This window comes from Poecilia latipinna, unplaced genomic scaffold, assembly GCF_001443285.1.
Source record: "Poecilia latipinna isolate Pla-1442-1.1 unplaced genomic scaffold, P_latipinna-1.0 Scaffold101, whole genome shotgun sequence".
Taxonomy (NCBI): Eukaryota; Metazoa; Chordata; class Actinopteri; order Cyprinodontiformes; family Poeciliidae; genus Poecilia; species Poecilia latipinna.
In genome coordinates this window covers 52786-75039 of record NW_015112717.1, presented here as the reverse complement: position 1 = coordinate 75039, position 22254 = coordinate 52786, and the positions used below count along the sequence as shown (strand labels likewise).

The 22254-nt window shown below is 37.2% G+C and overlaps 1 protein-coding gene across 1 annotated transcript in view; it reads left to right on the top strand.

Annotated features, from left to right (window-relative positions):
• Positions 1-15603, top strand: part of mtnr1aa (melatonin receptor 1A a) — a 54464-nt gene extending 38861 nt beyond the window's left edge. Inside the window, exon 2 of the mRNA XM_015027351.1 lies at positions 13427-15603. Coding sequence (XP_014882837.1) covers positions 13427-14295 — 869 coding nt within the window. The 3' untranslated portion in view covers positions 14296-15603. The remainder of the gene's footprint in view (positions 1-13426) is intronic.
• Positions 15604-22254: the final 6651 nt, after the last annotated feature.

Here is a 22254-nt window from a genome sequence, read left to right as displayed (position 1 = left end):
CTTATGCTGTCTCATTTGTCATCACTTTATTGAGAAATGAAGCGATAAGTCCATTTTGTTTGTGGATCATATTCATTTGTTAGCTTAACTTTAGCGGGCTACAAATTAATACCGTAAACAACAAATTGTTATGATATGATATGATATGAAGCTGCAACATTAAATTTTACTCTGGGGGATTCTTTTTTTCCTTAAACGTTAAATCGCAATTTAGATTTGGAATTTTTTAAGCGAATGAGTTTATTTAGGAGGCAGAAAAACAGTTGTTGTGTTTGCGATGCATTTAAAGCAAAACCTGTTTGTCCTCGCTGAACTTCAAGTCAGCCTCCCTGTATCTGGGTCAGCCCATCGGCCCCCCGCCACACACGGCCCTTCGCTGCCTTTCAGAGAGCTACTCAGCAAGCGTCGTATCACCTGTGGAATACATGATGGAAAGCATGGGGGACAGAAATCTAAGGTTTTCTTATGGGAGCGTGGTGGGGGGTAGAGAACACTTAAAGAACACTTACCTTTTACAAGGTAAATGTTTCCCTCATTGTGTTAGACGCTCGCACAAAGGAAAGAGACAAATTGCTTGACGTTATTTCAATGATTGCGGTTTCTTTATGCCCACGTCATTCTGCAACCATTTCAACTGATTGCAGTTGTATTTCATTTTAAAAAGTTCTTAAGGTAAAAATAGAAAATAAATTATATTTTTGTAAATGTATGTCTGTGATTTATAATTTAGAGTGCGCCAAGACTTTCAGACAGGTTGTTGCCGTGACGACTTTAAGCAACTGCCGATCAGCAGTCAACTACTCTCACAGTCATTATGTCGTTACTGCTAGATAAACTTTGTCTGATATTGCAAAACCCACATAGTGTCCAAAACTTATTAGGTTTTATGAAGTGAGGTGAAGTCAGTGGCTCGATGCAGCCTGCTAAGTTTCCTTACTTTTACAAATTCAAATAAACCAAACTTAATGTACTGGTTGATAAGTAAGGTTCATTGGAATGTATTTATGATTGAACTGAAAGGATTTTTTTATAAACGCCTTATGATGTGAATTATATAAATTATATACAAATGCACTAAAATGAATTTAATTAAATCGGTGCTGGTCATTTTAGTTCTTCATTATTTTATGTATTATTTTCATTATTATTTTATATTTCAGTCATTTCGTACCAACCATTAAGTAATAACGTGCAAAGGGACGTTTCTAATGGATTGTCCTTTAACATCTGATTTAAAGTTACTTATTGTAATCTGTTTCTAACTACCATTAATGTCATTCTGCCTGTTCCCATGGAATGTCTGCAGGAAATTGCCTGCAAGACAATCCGGCGTACTTTAAATTGTGACAAGTCAACAGAGAGCTGAGCAATAAGAAGATACCAGAATACCTAAAGACCAAAATCTATAAGACCAGTGAAACACTCTGTGGTGTGGATTGCTGACTGCCAGTGAAGAAACATAAACATGCTGAGGCCTGTCACAATATGACATTTCACTGGATGATAAGTTGTTCCAGAACTTATTGCGATAAATGATAATATTGTTGTTTTGAGAACATTTTCAAGTAATACATTAGTAATAATGGCATAAAAATGCAAGAACACATTCTTAAAGATCAATAAACTTTAAATTCTAATTAACATTTAAACACTGGAACTGGAATACATTTGGAATATACAAAATAAATAAACAACAGAAACAACAAATAAAATAAGGCATGAAGTCTCTGTAAATAAAATTATCTTTCAAAAAAAGGGATAGTTGAGACCAAAAAACCAGACTGATGACTTTTGTCATTTGGTTTTTGGTATAAAGAGAAAAACAATAAATCAATCAAATGAAAATTATTGAATTTATTTTACTTCATTGTGCAATTAATTAATTTGCTACAGTAATGAACTGTTTACCAACAAGTCTGTGAATCTGTACTTAATAACATATTCTCAATACATCTTGTTATACAGTCACTATTAAAATTAACAGGTTATTATAGTGTTTAGATACTAAAAATCTGTATTAAATCCTGCCAATAAACACTAACTTGGTCCTTGACACACAAAGATGACAAAACCAATGCAGGCAGGCTACCGGTGCTTTAGCCTGCCTGCATTGGTTTAAAACTCCTAAAATAAATGAAGGGTGAAATAAAAAAAAGACACATAACTCTATGCAACCATGTCCCATGTTGTAGTCTTCACACCCACACACTGTCATAGGCTGGCGTCTATCCATTCCCTACCCCTAGGTAAAACATCCTCAGACATCCTTTATTCAGTGAAAATGAAGAAACAAGGGAAATACCAGCAGAGGAACAGGTTTCTACTGAGAATCTGATTGACATACTTGGAACTCTTTTGACAATGCTTGAGATAAACTGCATTGTTTTGTGCATATTTCTGTCCAGTTGTATTGCATTTTGTAGGAAGTGAACAAGTAGTTATTAAGGTTGCCCTGATGTAGTATTCAGTGTCAGTAGTATCCAGGATTCATGAAGATATTTTGGCATTTTTCTTGAAACTTGCCTGTTTCTGTCATGATTCACAAAAACCTCAGATCCTCACAGTTTCTGTTTCCTCTGTCCAATCCAGCAGGCCGTGTCTACTTATTGTGCAGACTGTACTCAAAATATTGGGAAGGTATTACCCCAGTATGTCAGGTTTTCACCTAATAGCTCTTTGACAATCAGTTTGTTGGTACTGGAATATTAAGTTTTGTGTTGACCATAAGCTCAACGAAAGAAACATCAAGGACTGCTGGACGTTTTCATTGACAGGTTCAAGTTTAAGTTGACTGTACATGGTCACAAACAATAGTCAAGTAGGTTGACTATTGACAACAGGTTCCCAGTTGGTAGTAAAGCACCAAAAGTGTATGAAGAAAGAACCACTGGATCCACGGACTCATGTGGTTTACTAAAATTCTCACTCTAATACATAATTGTTGTATCACCAACTATGTATAAAAACAACATCATTATTAAAATACACATTTAAGATTTAAAAAATTAATAAACTCCTGGTTTAAACAATACACATGGAATGTGGTGGAAGTGCAGAGGCAGCTGGGATCTAGGAATCATGTTGGATAGGTTTTAAGACGATTCTTGAATATGGTTAGTGAGGAAACTCTACAAATAGCCAGAGGGAGCGCATTCCAGAGTGGAGGAACAAAAGCAGTTGTGGTTTCTGATAAGGGGACCATGAGCAACTGCCCAGGGCACCCTTTCCCCCACCCCCTGTTCTTCAAATGCCCCTCCAGTCAACAACTTCATGGAGGAGGTGGGGCCTGTGAGGAGTGGATTGAAGTGTGGCAGAGGCCACAGAATATATTGTTATATATACTTCCCCAATACATGGGAAAGTGCATATTGCTTTAAGCTCTAGAGATATTTGGGGGCAAGTTTTATGGAGGACTTTGCGTGTTAAAGGTTTTTCCCTTTAACATGCAAGACAAATTTACAGCATATCTGAAGCACTCTAATGGAAGTACTATTAAATAATTAAAATAAAACTGGAACCTTGTGAATCAGAACGGAACAAGTCTGGGATAATGTAGCTGCACAGCGCCAGAAACACAACTTGTTTTTAACACCTTGTTTTGAGGGGAACTTAGCAAAACAGTTCCAGATGGGGTTTTCTACTGGCCTACTTTCCATCTTCTGTTCTGAATCACAGATGGCAGAAAGATGGCACAATCAGCTACTTTGCAAGTCCTACAAATAAAGTGTGATGGTGTAGCAGGGCGCTCACTGGGGAGCAGCTGGAGCACTGTAAATCCTAGCAGCACCAGGAGCTACGAGAGGTGCACCACATGGTCCACGACTACTAGGGGTAAAAAGTACAGTATCCTGCACTGAAGTACCTTACGTTGAGTGAAATTAATGTGACAAATATTACAGTATAGCAAACTTAAACCTTACATCGGCACCTGGGTGTTTAACGAGGAGATTAGAGTTGCAGAAATAACAGGTTTTCACACGAGCTCTGATAAATGGGTTCATTTTCATATCAAATGCTGACACCAGTGCAAGACATATAAAGACTGTGTAATCAGATTGACAACATGACATTGGACAAGTTGTCTGGGGGGTTTTATCAGAAAGAAGTGACTGGACCTGTCAGGCTGTGTCACGCCACCAGCTGTGAGGGCCTGGCTGACATCCAGTGTGACACCACCCGTGGTCTTTTGTCATCGCTGCTCCCCGAACGCTGCAAAGTAAATGTGGCGGACAGGTATTTTCACAACACATGATCCTCAAAATTGCCGTAGCCGCTATGTAAAAAAAATAAATAAATAAAAGGCCCCGATTTTTGGAGATTGGCATGCCTCTGTGAAATGTTTTAGGTTTTAGGATAGTTGGGCAGATTGGTGGTAAACGTCACTGGATGTGAGGCGGTGTTTATTAAGTCACAACCCAGGGCCATTACGAAAAGGGCCTTCTAATATCATCGAGTAGGAAAAAGGGAACTTATTTATGTCTATGAATAAAGCAAAACAGCGAGCTTTGGAATTGCAGTTGTGGAAGCGTTTTTCTTTGTCATGGAATAAAATGTCTCACTGCTTAGAACTTAGCTGGACAAAGGACGTTGTGTGTCAGTTCTGAGTATCTCTAAGGAATCTCCTACCCAATGGGGAAACGTTCTCAGCCTGATAAGATAATCACACAGGACCAGAGGAGGGCGGGGAAAAACTTTGAGTTTGACATGGAAACAAAAAGGGAAATTATACTGCCATGGCCATTTGTTAATGACTGTATGTTGTATAATTGTTATTTATTTAGACTTAGACTTCTTGTGGTTAATTAGAAGTTGGACTTAAGATTGAAAATGAGGTTCATCTTCCAACATAACCATAACACTAGACCTGCAATTAGAAGTACAACTGATAGTTTTAGTTAAAAGCAGGTTCAGATTGAGGTGTTAGAATGGCCCAGCAAAATAAATTCAGTCATCTATAGACATACCCAACAAAAGACCTGCAGATGCAACAATAATGAAAAGTCATTCTACATAGTATTATGTCAGGGAGGTTGGATGCAAATCCTTGCCACACTTTTCAGATCTATATTCAAAATATCTTTTGTTAAAGTTTTGAAATTGATGTATCATTTTTTTCTCATCTTGGCTGCTATGTGCTGCTTTTAGTCACCTTGATAATATTGTAATAAAATAGATTTGAGCTTATGGTTCCAACATGACTAAATGTAAAAATGGATATGTTTGCAAAGGCAAAATAGCTAGCAAGCTGCTAGCTTCATTTGATAGCTGTTAAAGAAAGGCTGGATGTGTAGAGCAGCTTTCTGTTGCTCTACTGCTGCCGTTTAGCTCCAGAGGACAGAAGGCACCAAGGGCCAGTTTATAAAACATTTTCTTCCTGTTTCCAAATGAAGGGAGGATCTCCTGTTTATCTCTACCAGGAAGGGCTAAAAACAATGTTTTATCTAGCAAAGAAGATGGATATTGACAGATTATGTCTTATGTCTATATTAATGGACTGTACTCTGTGAACTTTTGCGTTCATTCCACTCTCTTGAAATAGATTCAGTGCAACATGTGAGGAGATGAGTTGTGCTGACCATCCACTGCTGTCACTGTTTTTATTCATAGACACAATACCAGCAAACCCAGTAGTGATTTGGGAATATAATCACTGCCTCTTTATTAAGGCTTCATCTTGTTCAGGCTTTTTTATTGGTTTCCTCTCTCAGTAGTTATGTTTACATTTTATTTTTAAGTTCAAGCAATTTAGTTATGAAGCTGTTGTCATGTTGTGTGTTTCTCTGGAAGAAAACCAGGAGCCATCACAAACCTCCTCTAACCCGTGACATGGTCGATGTTCAGAGCTCATAAACTTCCATATCACACACTTACACACCAATACACACATGCACAGACAAATAATTACAAACTGTATTTCCTCCCATTCCTAGGGGACTCATCTTTATTTAATACTTTCCTGTTAACTGCTCGACTCATTACTTCCATCAGTCTGGGGATCTCACAGAGTTCTGATTCCTGGGATCATGTTCTCTGTTTCAGAAACTTATAAAATGTCTCCACACCCTCTGAGACAAAACAGGATGTGGATTTTTCTTTTATTTCATTAACAGTTACAGCAATTTCAAATCTATGATGAATTATATATATATATATATATATATATATATATATATATATATATATATATATATATATATATATATATATATATATATATATATATATATATGTGTGTGTGTGTGTGTGTGTGTGTGTGTATGCGCATGTGTGTGTGTATACAGCTCCAAAAGAAATTAAGAGACCACTTAAAATGATCAGTTTCTCTGTCTGATTTTACTCTTTATAGGTAAATGTTTGAGTAAAATGAAAGTTGTTCTTTTATTCTGTGAACTACTCTTATGTTCCAAGCAAATTTAGTATTTATTTACTGAAAATGAGAAATGGTCAAAATAACCAAAAAGATGCAGCACTTTCAGACCAGAAAACAAGTTCATATTAATTTAGAAACAACAAAACTAATGTTTGATCTCAGGAAAAGTTCAGAAATCAATATTTGGTGGAATAACCATGCATCAGTGCAGTGATCTCTAAATTTTAAATACTCAAGTAAACCTGAAAATGCAAAATAAGTACTGTATTACTTCTCATTTCAAGTGTTCTTTATATTCCTGTTAGAAGATGGAAATGATTTTTTTTTTTTTTTTTACATTTGGTTAATAAATACTGTAGCAGAAAAGTGTAACTCACTAATTGCAGCTTTGCCTTATTGGCTCACAGCATATACCTGCTGATATTTTTTTTATAAGCACATCTAATGATGCAACAATGCATTATCACTGGGATCATTTCACCAGTTGTTGTTCCCCAGTAGTGGTTTAATGACGTAACACTTGGTGAACTCTTCTCCACAGAACTGACATCAGAAGATCAAAAAGCAGACTCACTGTGAACGATGGGCCGCTCCATCCCAGCCTACCCTGTCCTAACTTTTCTCCCCAACAATCTGCTTAAAGCACAGAAGTCAGAGACATTATGCGGCTGAGCAAGCTTTCATTCTTCTGCTACAAATGAGGTTTTAACTTGCCTTAGGACAGATGTGTTACCTTTTGACAGGTCTACCATCTCAGTCAAACTCGCAACCTTCCGCCGTCCCCTGAGGGGGTCACATCAGGCCCCGGCCAGACACTTTTACTGAAAGAGAAAGCCCATCGGGATGTGGCTTGGCTTAATGAAACACCGATAAGAAACCCCTTAAAGTACTGATAAGCATCTCTGTCTTAATCACCTCAGGGATGGATTATTGCTTCTCTGTCGGCCAGTCTCTGCTGTATAATCTACGGCTGATACAAAATTCTGCAGCCAGCCTCCTAACTAATATCAGAAGATACAGAAGCAAGGTTTTCCCATGGCAGTTAATCTCCTCTGGCTTTCTGAAGAAACATAGTTAGAGTTTCATTTGTTTTCACTCTTTGTTTTTGAAGCTTTGCTCTCACGTTTTTCCAGCTCTTTGGCCATTTTTTGAGTTTCATTCACTTTAGTTTTATTTATGTAGCAGCATTTCACAATGCGTCTTGTCAAGACACTTAAAAAAAAGTAAATTCTATCCAATTATACAAACAAGTACATCCATTCAACTGATCCTATTTATCAAACAATGCATCAAGTTCAGTTTATTATTCAAATTAGTAAAACCTTGTATCTAAGGAAACACAGCAGCCTGCATCAAGTGGGAAATAATAAAGGGAAACTCCAAACAAACGTGTTTTTTGCAGGAACTCAGTGTTTCAGAACTTTTCCAGTTTTCCAGATTAGAGTAGAAGCTGAATGTTGCTTCTCCATATCTGGATCTGGTTCTGGGGATGTAAACAATAACAACAACAGATATTTATGGTCATGTAGAACATAAGCATATATCATAACCCACAGCTTAGTGTACTAATTGGTCACCACGCTTTGTAATATAGATATTAACAGATTTCACCTTGACATGAAAATATAGACATTTATTTCAGAAATCCCCAGAATGACACACATTTTCCCACTAAACATGCTGTACCATTGTAATGTGACATCACGTAATGAGGTCCATTCATGCTCTCAGATGCATTTTTTTTTACATGTTGTAAGGACGGTTCTGTTTTTTTGTTCAGGACTGGAGGCATTTCTCTTACGGTTTCCTGCACACCAACACCGCTCACATTGTATGCACTTGGTCTTTACTTTTGAACTTGAGTCATGAGATCACTACTGTATTGATTCAGTGGATTGGCGTATTTCAGTCCTATACGTTTGAAATTCTACTTCCTTGTTTCATTGCCTTCTTGGTGTTTTATTTGTTTTTAATCTGCACTGTTGAATTTTGACTTTTATTTCCTTGTAAGTGTTTAGGGCTCTGTTTGAAAGCGCTTTACAGATAGTTATTATTATTATTTGGATGAATGTCACAGTGATTCAAGGCAAACTTATTCAAACCAGCTTCACCTGGTGACGACCTGCAGCACTTGTAGAGATGTCAGAATCCTGTGTGACGTGTTGAAGACAGCTGGCACATCTTTTGTTGAATTTAAACAACTGAATATGAGATTAAGCTACACAACATGTACCAGACTATTGGTTGCTTTTCAAATGCCAAGCAGCATTGCGGTATTTCAGCTTGCCAAGCTTCATTTTAATTCATATATTTTAGATATGCTTTGTGAAACCATCCACTAAACGATTGGTGGAACTGCCCATCTGCTGACCTCCTTTGGTGACCAAAAATAGGAGAAATTATTTGGTGCAAAACATTCTTCATCATTTTTAAGCACATCTTTTGAGCCACCACAAACACAGACTGGTTACAGTGAGATCAGATGAGGGGATGAGTTGAGATAACTGTATGGAGCTTGACAGGGAAACTGGTTTTACAACCAGATCGTTCAACCAGACACACACGGCCACTGCAGCAAACAGAGACTATTGGAACATTCATGCTTTCTGATCCAGATTAGAAAATTATTGATTTTGTTTTTTTCTAAGTTCATTTGTAAAATAAAGACCATTACCAGAGTTCATCCAACAGTTACAGGTCCTTTAAATTACGAGCATTTGATTTCCCTTCTAATTAAATGAATAGGACAATACATCGTTTATTTGTGTACACTCAACAAATATAGATGTTGGCACCTTGGACCTTCATGGCTCTGAGCTCTCACCTGTTTCTAACACACAAATCTGATCTTCAAAACTACAAACCCAATATTGAATTGGTTGAGATTATCACTGTTTTTGTGTTTTTTTTCTATTATTTATTTTATCTGGCTTTAAGTAATTAGGTCTGCTTAAAAATGGGAGTTGTACTGTTTTTAAGTTGGAAGCATAACAATAATCTAAATGAAAATTATGTCTTCTTATTATTTGTGACTACTTCCGTTTTCGTGGAAGTCGGGATTTGATCAAAATTAGAATAAATTCTGCAGCTTTCACAGTAAGCTGAACATGTGGGTAACAACTCAGTCAGTCATCTGAGCAAACCGAGGCAACACATTTTGAAGGACAATAGTCAGAGTGTGGCTGAAACCTCTGAAATGTGTCAGAGGTTTGAAAATTTCCACTGCTTGGGGAGAAAAATTTGGACGGCTCTCAAAGTGAAACGAGAGTCCGACGCTGATGCCGACTTTCCTGCAGAGGAAAGCGTTTTAAAAGAAACAAGAGGACGGAGGTCTCATCTGTGCTTGTTTGTTTTTCCTCTTTATTACTGCAGAAGTTGAAAGGCGTTGTGAAGTTTTTTAATGGATGGATGATTAGATAATTTTATTAACCACAAATATTCATTCATTATAATTTTTATTAACTATGGATCTTTATCTTTTGGGAGCAGTGACCAATTATAGCCATTGTTTTTTCTAGCAGTTGATTTTGATGACAGCACAATAACAAGATGACCTGCATGACTGGGAGACTATGAACAATAATGAGATGATGAAGAAAATGAGCTAAAAACATCTGGAGATAATAAATTGGATCATCTGAGCAAAGACAGAGGATTTGTTTTCAAATAAAAATGATAAAGAGTCAGACCTTAACTGAGGGCAGAAATGAGCAAATGAACAAATAAAAAATGAGAAGAAAACGATCTTTCTGAATACTCACCTAATCTAACCTAACCATTGCTGAATTCTGTATCTGATTGCAGCCTGTTCACTTTACTGAGAAGAGCAAGATGACTGACCTTTTGTGACCTTAAGAGCCAGGTCATTTTATTTGTTTTTTCAAAAATCTGTTAAAGTTTACAAATTAGCTGAAAAGGTTGTAAATTAACTTGCTCATGTTTTATAATCTTTCAGTTTATAAAACAATTCTGAACTGTGTACATGTGCCATGAGGAAATCAAGGCTCAAAATGTTATTATTATAGATCGGAGGGTCGGAATCTAGCTGACATAAATGGACTGGATATCTTTTTGGCTTACTGGGCCGTGTCAAAATTCATTGCGAGCCACAGTGGCAAAAAGGCTCAGATGAGCTTCACTTGTACCTAAATCCTAACTGGAATTGGTTAAAAGTGCAGGATTGCAGAAATGGAAAAGGGACACAGCACGGGGCCATATCTATCCTCAAGCCAAATGAAAACTCAGAATGATGCGTCAATCACAGAACTGACCACAGTGACAGAGAGAGACTGAGAGTGAGAGAGTCCAGCAATCCCAAAGGCGTTTCACCTTGACAAGGTCAACACAGTGTAAAACCTTCTGTATCAGCGCTTCCACAGGGACAAACAGGCACGGGAGGGGCGGGGTGCACCTTAAACATGGCCTTTTGTGTGTCCCTTCAGTTTTCACTGAATGTAGAAATTAGCTTTTATTCAGACAGTGATTGTAAAACTTCAAATCCTTTAACCAGCTGCAAGATCATGTCTAATCTACGGATGCACCGATCCACTTTTTTCACTTCCGATATCGATATCAGTATCAATATCTGAGGCTTAGTATCATCCGATACCGATTGAAAAACAGAACTGAATTGTCTTAAAGCGTTTTTCTTTTTTAAACACACATTTAAATGCACCAATAGCATCACAAGCTAGATCCAATATATAAAAACAAAACAACTTTAATTTTTTCAGTTTGTGCAATTAGGAGTAAAACAGCCAATGGAAAATAAATAATAAATAATGGACAAAAAACAACAGGTTGATAAAACATGTAAATATAAGCTGCAACAAACTTTCTTTCAAATGGTTCAGAAGGTGCAATTAGGAATTTGAAATATAATGTAAAATAAATAAGAAAGCATGATGTCACTCAGAACACAAAACATAGAATTAAATTGAATAGATCTTCCCTTATGGATAGGACACACTGTCACCAATCTAGAATTTTTTTTTCAATATCGGTACTGATTTAGATATTAATATCAGCTTGGTGGATCTCTAATCTATTTCCCAGGTATTTGGTCAAACAGTTGGTTGTTCCAGTTCCTATATTTTATGTTTTCATCTACTTGTGAGCTGACGAGTAAAGTTAAGGCTTCAGTCGCAAAGGGTTGTTTTCTGAGACAATCGAGTTATCCCCTGCACCTGTAGCCATAGTTTTACTTAAATGACATTACCTGTAACTTAAATAAATACAAAACATTCCACTTTATGCAAGTTTTTAAAATATCTGACATTTAAATGGGATTTTCAGGGATTTTCAAAGACCCTCTAAACTTTAGAGAAACTGATAAACTTTAAAAAAAAAAAAAACTACAATTATTCACCATGTTGTACAGGAAAAAGAAAGTATGCTAAACGGGACTCTGCAGGTGTCCTTGGTAAACTATTCACCAATTTTTACTTCACTAAAATAGATGCATGACAGCATATAAACATGTGTGGTCTATATATACAAATATAAATATATTCTGTTGAGCTGCAACATGAGCTTGTTGCAACAGCAGCTGCTCCAAACTCTCAGTAGAGGTCAACTGAATGACACCTATAAAAAAACTAAACACAATTAATGTCATGTATTTTTGGAAATAACAGGCTATGCAACTGATCTGTGGTTTCATATTTAAGCTCAGGTGATAGTGGCACATGCAGCCTGTGAGATGGGGAGTGTTTCTGATACATGAATCAGCCCAGAATGAAACATCTTCTCATGCAGCAGTAGAAATGCTTTCCATCTGACGTGCATTAAATGCATCTTATCATCTATGGCTGTGGGCTTTTTCACATTTGAATCATTGAATCCAGGCCTGGCATTACGCCTCGTGATGATATGTTAAACATCTTCCACTGACAGACAGGAAAAAAGATGTGAAAATGCTGTTTAGTTAGATGGAGAGATACTGTCAGCATGTCATGACATGCCTCTCCATGACCAAATATTAACTTTTAATTATTGTTTGTTTTTAAAAGAGGTGTGTGCTCGCTGTCATCTTTGTAATAAAGTGTCCTCTGCCAAAAAGCAAATGAGGTTGGTTCCTCGTTTTAGGAAAAACAACAGAGAACAAAAGGAACGTCTGTGGATCGTCCCGGCCTTGCATACACACCGTGCAGCGTTTGCTGACAAGTATGGGTGTGCATTACTTAGCAACAGGCAACCCTCGTTTTCCAGTATTGACCAACATCAAAAGGTGATAGCCGATGTTAACTCTGCAAATAACAATGGGAAAACTTTCACTTGTATTTCTGTGACACAGACGTCCTTTTTGTGCTCAGAAATCAGCCACATCAAGCCTGCTCCTTCTGATTCATGCAGATTTTTAGAAACAAGCCCAGATGAATGTCTCTTGAGGGAATGAACTGATTGCTATGCGTGAACTGGAATGACCCCGTTTATAATAATCTTCATTTAATATAGTATCCATATTTACTTTCGTGCTATTTTTTTTTTATTGAAATAAAAACTTAAAAAGTGCCAAGTGAACCAAAAAGCTGATTATAAAGCAGCTATGAAATATAAAAATCAAAGTGAAAATGATGTTTTCCTATTAGCTCAGTAAGTGTTGCTAATGCAGAGATTTTCAGAAAATGCTAAGAAGATTTCTACTGAATGTTAATGTCTCTTAATCGGTTTTAAAATATTTGATTGATTTGCAAATAAACATACGAGTCGGTTATTTGTTTAAGTAATGTAAATAAATAAAGCAGACATTATTTATTTAAGTAGACATAAATAAATAATGTCTGCTTAAATCTTCACATTTAAGCTGATCATAAATGTGAAGATCAGCTTCACGTTTAAACATGGGCCGATGACCCAAAGTTAAGGAAATGATGGCCAACTTATTGTCTGACTGATTTATCAGTGCACCTTTAGAAAATAAGCTGTGCTACTTCTTTGAGTCCCTCAACAAGTTCATACTTTGGCAGATGTAGAAAGGAAATACAACAAGTAAAATGAGAAGATTGAAATATTGTTTTTGTGTGTGTGACTTAACACCTTTCGTTTCACTTGTAGGAAACATCTTTGTGGTCAGCCTGGCTGTGGCGGACCTCGTGGTGGCCATCTACCCGTACCCTCTGGTCCTCACCTCCATTTTCCACAATGGCTGGAACCTGGGTAACGTCCACTGCCAGATCAGCGGCTTCCTCATGGGTGTCAGCGTCATTGGCTCCATCTTCAACATCACCGGCATCGCCATCAACAGATACTGCTACATCTGTCACAGCCTCAAATATGACAAACTTTACAGTGACAAAAACTCTGTGTGCTACGTGGTCCTGATATGGGCGCTGACTGTGGTGGCCATCGTGCCCAACCTGTTTGTGGGTTCGCTCCACTACGATCGGCGGGTTTACTCCTGCACCTTCAAGCAGTCAGCCAGCTCGGCGTACACGATCGCTGTGGTGTTTTTCCACTTCATTCTGCCCATCATGATTGTCACCTACTGCTACCTGCGCATCTGGATATTGGTTATACAGGTACGGCGACGGGTCAAGCCGGACAACCGGCCCAAACTGACGCCGAACGACGTCCGGAACTTCGTCACAATGTTTGTGGTGTTTGTGCTCTTTGCCGTTTGCTGGGCACCGCTCAACTTCATCGGCCTGGCTGTAGCAATCAAACCGGAGGTTGTCGCTCCCCTCATCCCCGAGTGGTTATTTGTGGCCAGCTACTTCATGGCTTACTTCAACAGCTGCCTTAACGCCATCGTATACGGCGTGCTGAACCAGAACTTCCGGCGGGAGTACAAACGCATCGTGGTGTCGGTGTGTACAGCTCGCATCTTCTTCCAGGATAGCTCCAACGACGCAGCGGAGAGACTCAAAAGTAAACCATCGCCACTCATGACCAACAATAACCAGGTCAAGGTGGACTCTGTCTGAACCAGAACTCACGGACTGGATTTTTAATGCTGGAATCGAGAGTTTCTCTATTTTTTAAGACTGACTGACAAAAAAAAAAAAAAAAAAATACCAAATATAAACATAAAACAGCTTCTGTCCTCTGGGCTTTCAAGACGTTCACACTGTACGGTGCTATCTGACCTCTGAACAATCACAGTAACAACAGATGTTTCTATATTCTTTGTCTTTGTATCAAGCACTTTGACTCTGCAGTACACGTAGTAAAGTAAATGAATAATGTCTACTTTGTTTTCATATTCGCATTAATGATATTAATGTTGAATTCAATTTTTTTGTGAATCTCAAAATTATACATACCACTGGCAGATTTAGATAAAGGAAGTCATCTTTATTTAAGCAGCAAGAACAGGTATATCTAAAAAAAATATATAGCACTAGAATGATTATACATATAAATTATTATTTTGATTTTTGATTTCTGATGGAAAAAGTTGATGGAAAAAATGTTTTATTGGCAAACAGGAATCAACCCCTCCCCAAAGTTGTTTTTTTTCTTCTTCTTTTCCACACTGAATGTATTCACATTCAAAGGTTGGGGATTTCTACTCTTTCAAGTCTGAGACTATGGAACTGAAATACTAAGATGATATAAATTTTAACTTGGATGCCGACAAATGAGGATAAAATCCCAAAATATTCATATCCAATGTGGATTGTAAAGTAAATTTTACTACCATGTTTCCTCCAGGTGGAATCATTGATTTGTTGAAGTGACCCAGGACTGAGACTCGGTGGAGAGAGCTACACTTCAGGTAGTCCTCAGGGATTCAGAGCTAATCGCTAACATTAAATAGTCAAAATAACAGTGGAGACATGACTCTGACTATTCTGATTACAGGAAATATTCAAAACTGAGAATTGAGAAATGTTTGCCCTATTGTCCATCAGAAGCAAATTTAGTGTGAAAATAAACATAAATCTCTGCCAGTGATATAAAGGATTTGTCTCATAAATTATATATATATATAACAAGGGATCATCAAAAAGTAATAATTAAGGCCAACATCGTTTTACTTTTTGTTGAACATATAATAATGGAGTTAGCAAGTTTAACAACAATATTTGTGACACTGTAACACTACTTGAGTACCGGCTGTATGAGTTGCTGCTATCTTATTATGCCGTACAATATTGTCCTTATTCTTTAGGTGGAATATTACAATTAGTAAGAGGGAACTTTCTCTCTATCCTGTGAAGTCATTATACTGTATGCATGGATATAAAAACTTGTTCATATGCAAAATAAAATCTAATATTGATCTTTGATTGATGGATTTGCTGTACTCTGTGCTCGCTTTACTCTTCCAAAAAGGCATTCTGTTTTTGGGGGGGTTGTGATCAACTTAAACTGCCACAATGTTTCAGGAAACACCTCACAAGAAGAGCTTTACCTTAACCGGACAGAGTTGTTCACTAAAAACATTTTTTTTGTATTTTTGCCACCGTCTACTGACGATCTGACATGTCTGCTTCAGCAGATTTTGTGTCCTTGTCATTTGTCTGATAAAGTTGCAATAGCAATAAGTGGACACATCCCTTCAAATGGCTCTTTCCATTCCCATTGACATTTTTTACAGCCTAACAAAGTTGCTGATGAACACTTCTGTTTATTATCAATTAATTAGTGAACTGGTTTATGCTGCGTTTTGGAGAACGGTCATCTGGCTGCAGAGGACTGGAGGACAGGAGTTACCCACCTTCGTACCAGAATGACCTTTTACACAGGTTATCATGTTATCCTGCAGGATAATGATTATTTTAGTAATCAGTTATTCTAGTAATAGGGTTAGGGTTGGATAAAAACAATTGCTCATTCAGCAGATTTTTCATTCAATCTGTTGAACCTGTACTAAGCAAACATTTTTAACATACTAAAAAGCAATAACAGCATTCCTTTAGACTCTTGATCATTTGTTGCAAAAGATCCATCTTTGCTTTTAATACTTCTATTATCAATACAAATAGAGTGCATTACTTAGCTGATTAATAACTGGACAGTAAAATGTGCTTTATTCAATGTCTTACGTTTTGAACCAGGTGAAGTTAACACTGCGCCGCTTGAGGAGTTCTGCATAAAACATCACAGACAAAGGTTTTCTAATCTTGAATTGAAATGTGTATTCATTTTTTTGTACAGTTTTGGCTTAATTATTTGAGTGTATACTCCAGTTAATGACTAATCAGTTTCTAAATTAGTTATTTACTTCCATTATTTATTCATCTCACCTAATCCCATCAATCACTTCAGCCTTTTGCCACCTGTACCTTTTGTCAAATTACAAAGTTCGTCCAGTTTTGCTTTTTCTATAAACAATCAACACAAGAATACTTGACTTAAACTCACTTTATATTTGAACAACCTTTCCAGGCAGTGTGATTTCATCTAAAATGGTTAAATGACCCATCAAAGTAAATGATTTGATGGTATGAACCTCCTCACTGTCTGTTATTTTATGTGCTGCCATAAAGTCATGCAGTAGAATCACCCGTTCATGGTCAGTGTATGTAAAGTGTTGGTGGGCACTAGTATCCTTCAGATAGTGAAGGACTCTCCAGTGCACAGGAGGCTCCAGCTCTATAGGTTTACTGTACATCAGGGCTCTGATGTGTGACTTTTTTTTTTTTTTTTTTTTTTTGCGTAGGCAGCATTGGTTGTTGTAACACACAGAAAGGCGCCAGGCAACACAGTGCAGAGAACAGCTCAACAATGCATTGGAAATCCACTCGGTTTACGTAACGCCTCTGACCATCATCCTCTAAGCAGGAGCTGAAAGAGCTCCCTGTGGACTCCCCCCACCCCCACCACCAACCATTTAATCCCAAGAGCTGTGTTTGATAGGGAAACAGAGGAGGTTGGTGATGAGCAAATGTAAAAATCCCAGGGATTTAATCTGCCCCCAAACGTTGTCATACAGTAATCTGGGGCCAAAGACTTTTTATAGCCCAGGGAGTACAACAAATGAAAGAGAAAAGACAGATGTTTTATATCCACTGATGTAGAGTTCATTCATGATTCATTTAATACTTTTAAGAAAAAGATTAAAGAAAATGAAACAGATGAATCCCTGATTCACAAAACATGCAATTCTGCAGCTCAGAATAATCCCTTCTGATTGCAAAATATTCTCTGAAAATATGAATCAATGTGTTTTACAGAATTTATCTCAACCAAATGAAAAAAATGTTGTTGCTTAAAAATCCTGTAGTACCAGGCGATGTTTCTAAACATTTGGGTCAGGCCAACAAGTTTGGGTTTCATCCATCAGCATGTCCTTTTGGAACCACATTAATTTCAACAAGATCGTTGAATGGCTGGTTTGTTTTTGGTCAAAACTGATCAAAATAAAGTATCTATGAAAACAAATTTTCAAAATATAAAAGCATGCAATTGTTTTCAGAAGAATCAAGAGTCAGGAGTGAGTGCAAATAAAAAAAAATTGTTGGTTTGAACTTTTGGAACGTATGGTCTGTAGGAGAAGTGATAGACATTACTTATTCTTAATAGCAAAAGATTCATACACGGTAGCGTTGAAGCTTCTTGCAAGTCATGTTTGAGCAGGACACATCATTTAAATACCATCTTGAACAGTTTTCTATGATTTCCCTCTGGAATATTGCCAAAATTTGAAAGGTCCTGTCCAGGAGTGATGCTGAGAAACTAGGCATTGTCAAATTTAAATGTGTTTGTCTAGCACATTTAAAGCTGCTGGAGGACTTAAGAATTATTTTCTCCACTTTGCTACATTCTCTTATTGATTACATCACATTATTTAATGTCATATTTGGTTTTAACTTCATGTTCTCTCTTCTTTAACTCTGTGTAGAAGGCGGATGTGGTTTGATGTTCTGTTTAGCTCCAATATCTTCCTGTTTGGGATCACACACCGCCCCACTGTTTAACCTCATCTCTGTCCTAGTCAAAGCTCTTTCCAGCAAACATTCAGCGAATGTGCTCTTTCACTCTGTAGGTTGAATCACCTGGTGATCTGTTTTTCACCTCGATGAAGCCACTAAAGGAGCTACTACTGCTATTAACGTTTTTATTTTTCTTTAACATAGAAACCTTGTGTTTTTGTTCTCTTTCTCTGCTCTGTCTTCTCAGACCTCCAGCTGGTCGTGGCAGATTGAGTCTCGTTCTGGTTCTGCTGCAGGTTTCTTCCTGTTGAAGGGGAGTTTTTCCTCTCTGCTGTTGCCACATGCATGCTCAGTATGAGGGACTGCTGTGATGACACAATGCAAGTGATTGTAAGTAAGTAAGAAAACTTTATCTATATAGCACCTTTCACAGACATAAAAATCACAAAGTGCTTTACAAAAAAGGAAACACATCAATAATAAAAGAATCTAAAATCAATGTCCACTGTGCAGGAGGAGTGAATGCTGCAAGTCTGTGACTCAATGCAGTCTGCTGGGTTTTCCTTACATGTAAAACTCTAACTATTTTAAATTCTAAACTGATTTGTATTTAATTGAAATAAATAAGCTAAATTGAATTTAACTTAGCTGTTTTTTACAGTACATGCCCTTTAGAATTACGCCACTACTTAGGGAACTTTGCTAATAAACGGGGCCTCAGAGCGGGTGGTTATCGCCGTTGTAACAAGAGGTCCAGTGTGATTCCTGAATTATTTATACCTTCTCAGATTTCCCTGGAATAATTAACATTGGTACAGTTTGATGTGGTTTATATAATAATTTCAGTGCAGAATGTAAACATGAGGTTGTGTGTTTCTCCTGCAGTGCAGGCTTCAGCTCAGTAATGGCAAAAACCTTTCTTTTGTATTTTATATCAAAGAAAAATCTGTACTTTTGTGTTGGTGCAAAATCATCATTATAATGTTCATGGTGAGGATCTTAGCGTAGTTAAGAGGGGGTTAATACTTTTATTAGCAGACTGAATTTTGTAAAAGAAGGGAAAATGTTCCTCAGATCGTCTTTGCAAAGCATTTCTCCAAACAAAAAACATGTATTCCTTTGCATCAAAATGACTTCACGTGCAATAAAATTGATGCAAGGAATATTGCACCTTATGGAGCAGTTTTCCAGATCATCAAAGACTTGAAGCTGAGAAGCTTAATTTGCGTTGTAGACGGCTGCTTCACATTCATAACTGCTATAAAGACAAAAGAGTTTCTTCTCCTGAGGAGTTCACCGTTGAGTGGCAACCAGCAAAAAGCTTCAACACTGGAAGTGGAAGTGAGGGCATGTGCATGAAGAGAGGCGAAACATTTCCCCAACCGTTTGACAAGAGCAGCCGTCAAGTATGATTTATCCTGAGAGAAAAAGGTAAATGATGGGAACCATGTTCCTTTTTCTACAATGCTGTGATGTCAACAGTGTAACATCCACACAGCTCAATGTAGACGTTTGCAATGTTTTGCCTCCAGCCATTAAGGACTGAAACTGCAGGAAACTGGTATAACTACCTGATCAAAATATGCACTAATTCAACCCCAGCAGCAGGAAGAGGAGGAGTTTCAGGAAGGAAACTCTGTGATGTCATAGGGGCGTTGTAACAAAGAACAGAACAAAACTTGTCATGTTTGCAACACTGCTGCATCAGGAGAGAGGAATCTCTGCTGCACCATCATTCATACAGACGACATCGAGGATAAAATCTTATTACCAGGAGCTCAGGGTTCAAAGTTTCAGGTTCCTGTTGTTGCTTCCAGCAACTAATCCCAGCCGAAGGTACGGCCCTGTCTACGCCTCTGGATTCAACTGGACATTGAAATTGATGTTCGTAGCCTGACAGTTTTATTACTCCTGGGGACATTTTTAATGTTTTATTTGTACATCAAATGTTGACAAATGTAAAATATTTCAAGTACAAACTGAATGTAGTTAAATTTATATTTCTTATTATTTTTTTTTAAATTAAGTATTTATTACTTGATGTGCATTATCTGTTTTAGTTTGCTTTATGTATTGCTGAAAACTGACAGTAATTGACAAAGATAGAGGACAGTGTCGCTTTATGTCCTCATTTTTCTCTCCCAGAGAATTAATCCGCAGGTGAATCACCCGGGCTTTGAATGTTCCCTAGAGCTGCACAACACTGCACTCGGCTGTCTGGGAACTGCATGGCACAGAGGAGATTATAATGATCTCACCAGCAGTCGAGTTACATAAACTGACATGGTAATGGTACGTCCTGAAAGAGACAGAGACCATTAGCAGCCTTGGGGTTCTCCTGTTGTAACGACAGAACAGACGAGTGTGACACATCTGAAAAATGGCAGCTATCTTTTCACACTTTACTTGACACATTCCTAAACACTTTCCGACTTGAGCATTTTCTTCTAGAAATGTTGAGCTCTGTGTCAATGAGCCACATTAGAAGAGTTTCTTATCTTGGATTAGTAGAAGGAACAAATTCCTGCCCTCTTTTTTCCCTGCCTCTTTTACTTGTTTCCTGTCATCGTTTTTTTTTTTTTTTTTTCCTGAGCTTACACACACCTTTTAACACATTCCCCAGAAGGACATGTCAGCTCTGGTTTCTGACTGACCACACACAAAATGATAGGGAGTTCTTCAGAGCGCTGAGAAGCAGACAAAAAAGTGCAGTCTGAAAGAGCACCAAGAAGCCAGATCTTTGCAATAAGGTTAAAACTAATGTCAAATAAATTAATCCAAAGATCAGTTTTGCCAGACCGCTTTTATGCCCTAAAACCCAAATGGTTTAAACCAGTAGGGTCCAAAGTGCGGCCCTGGGGCCATTTATGGCCCTCAGAACAATTCTGAACAGCCATTGATAACAGTCCACAGAGCTGACACACAAAGTTTTCATCCAGGGTTTTCCTTTGAATTTAATGTCTTTTAACGGTAAAAGGAGACAACAAAAACAAAACAAAACAAAAAACATGCAAGCTGGTTATTTTAAATTAATATGCTTGTCAAAATGAAGTTGGACAGATCCATATTCTGTTCTTATTACTAAAAGGCCAAAAAAAAAAAATCCAGAATATGAAATATCTACTGTATGGTTTTTTATTATGTTTTTTGTTGTTGTTGTTGTTGTTTTTTTGTTGTTGTTTTTTTTTACAAACCTCTGGCAAGCCTTTTTTTGTTTGTTTGTTTGTTTTAAAGCTACAATTTACAGAAATTTGATTGCTTTTCTCACTACATTAAAATATTGTGTTTAGTTTATTTATTTAACAGGTGAAAATAATACAAAAAATTGTTTGTGCTATTAAAATTTTGTGGCCCTCTGAGTTCTTTCAACTTGATGTTTTTGGTCCTCATACCAAAAAGTTTGGACACCCCTGATTTAATCCATGAAACTTCTACTGGGCTGGATAAACTTATACAAAAGTTTTTGAGGGTTGAGTTGAAAGCTTATAAAGAGGTTTACAATATCATCTACGAAACCTGGTTAATATAAGTTGAATTTTAAAATTAGAACTTTGGCAAATTTACAGCAAAAATATTTTAAAGGGGCAGTATTATGTGTTTTCCAGACACATACTGCCATTTTTATGGGACAATCAAGTAACGTCAGTAATTATAACAACTGATATATATATATATATATATATATATATATATATATATATATATATATATATATATATATATATATATATATATATATATATATATATATATATGATGCCGTGGTGTATGTCTCAGTTAAAAGCTGACGCCGTAATGAAATCACTGGATACTGTTGTCTGACAGACTGACTTTGCTGACCCAACACTTCACTCTCATTTCTTAGAAAAAGGCATGTTGCTGCTTGAGCATGAAGGGGTGTGACATGTGGTGTCACATCTCCAAATCAATAAATGAGCCATTTCATTTGTGTTATCCCGACATGAACAACACAATTTCATTTTATTATATTTGTTGTATAATATCTGAGTTTCCCTTCAGCTGTTGACTACAGAGAACAGGACCATTCACTCTTAGATTCCT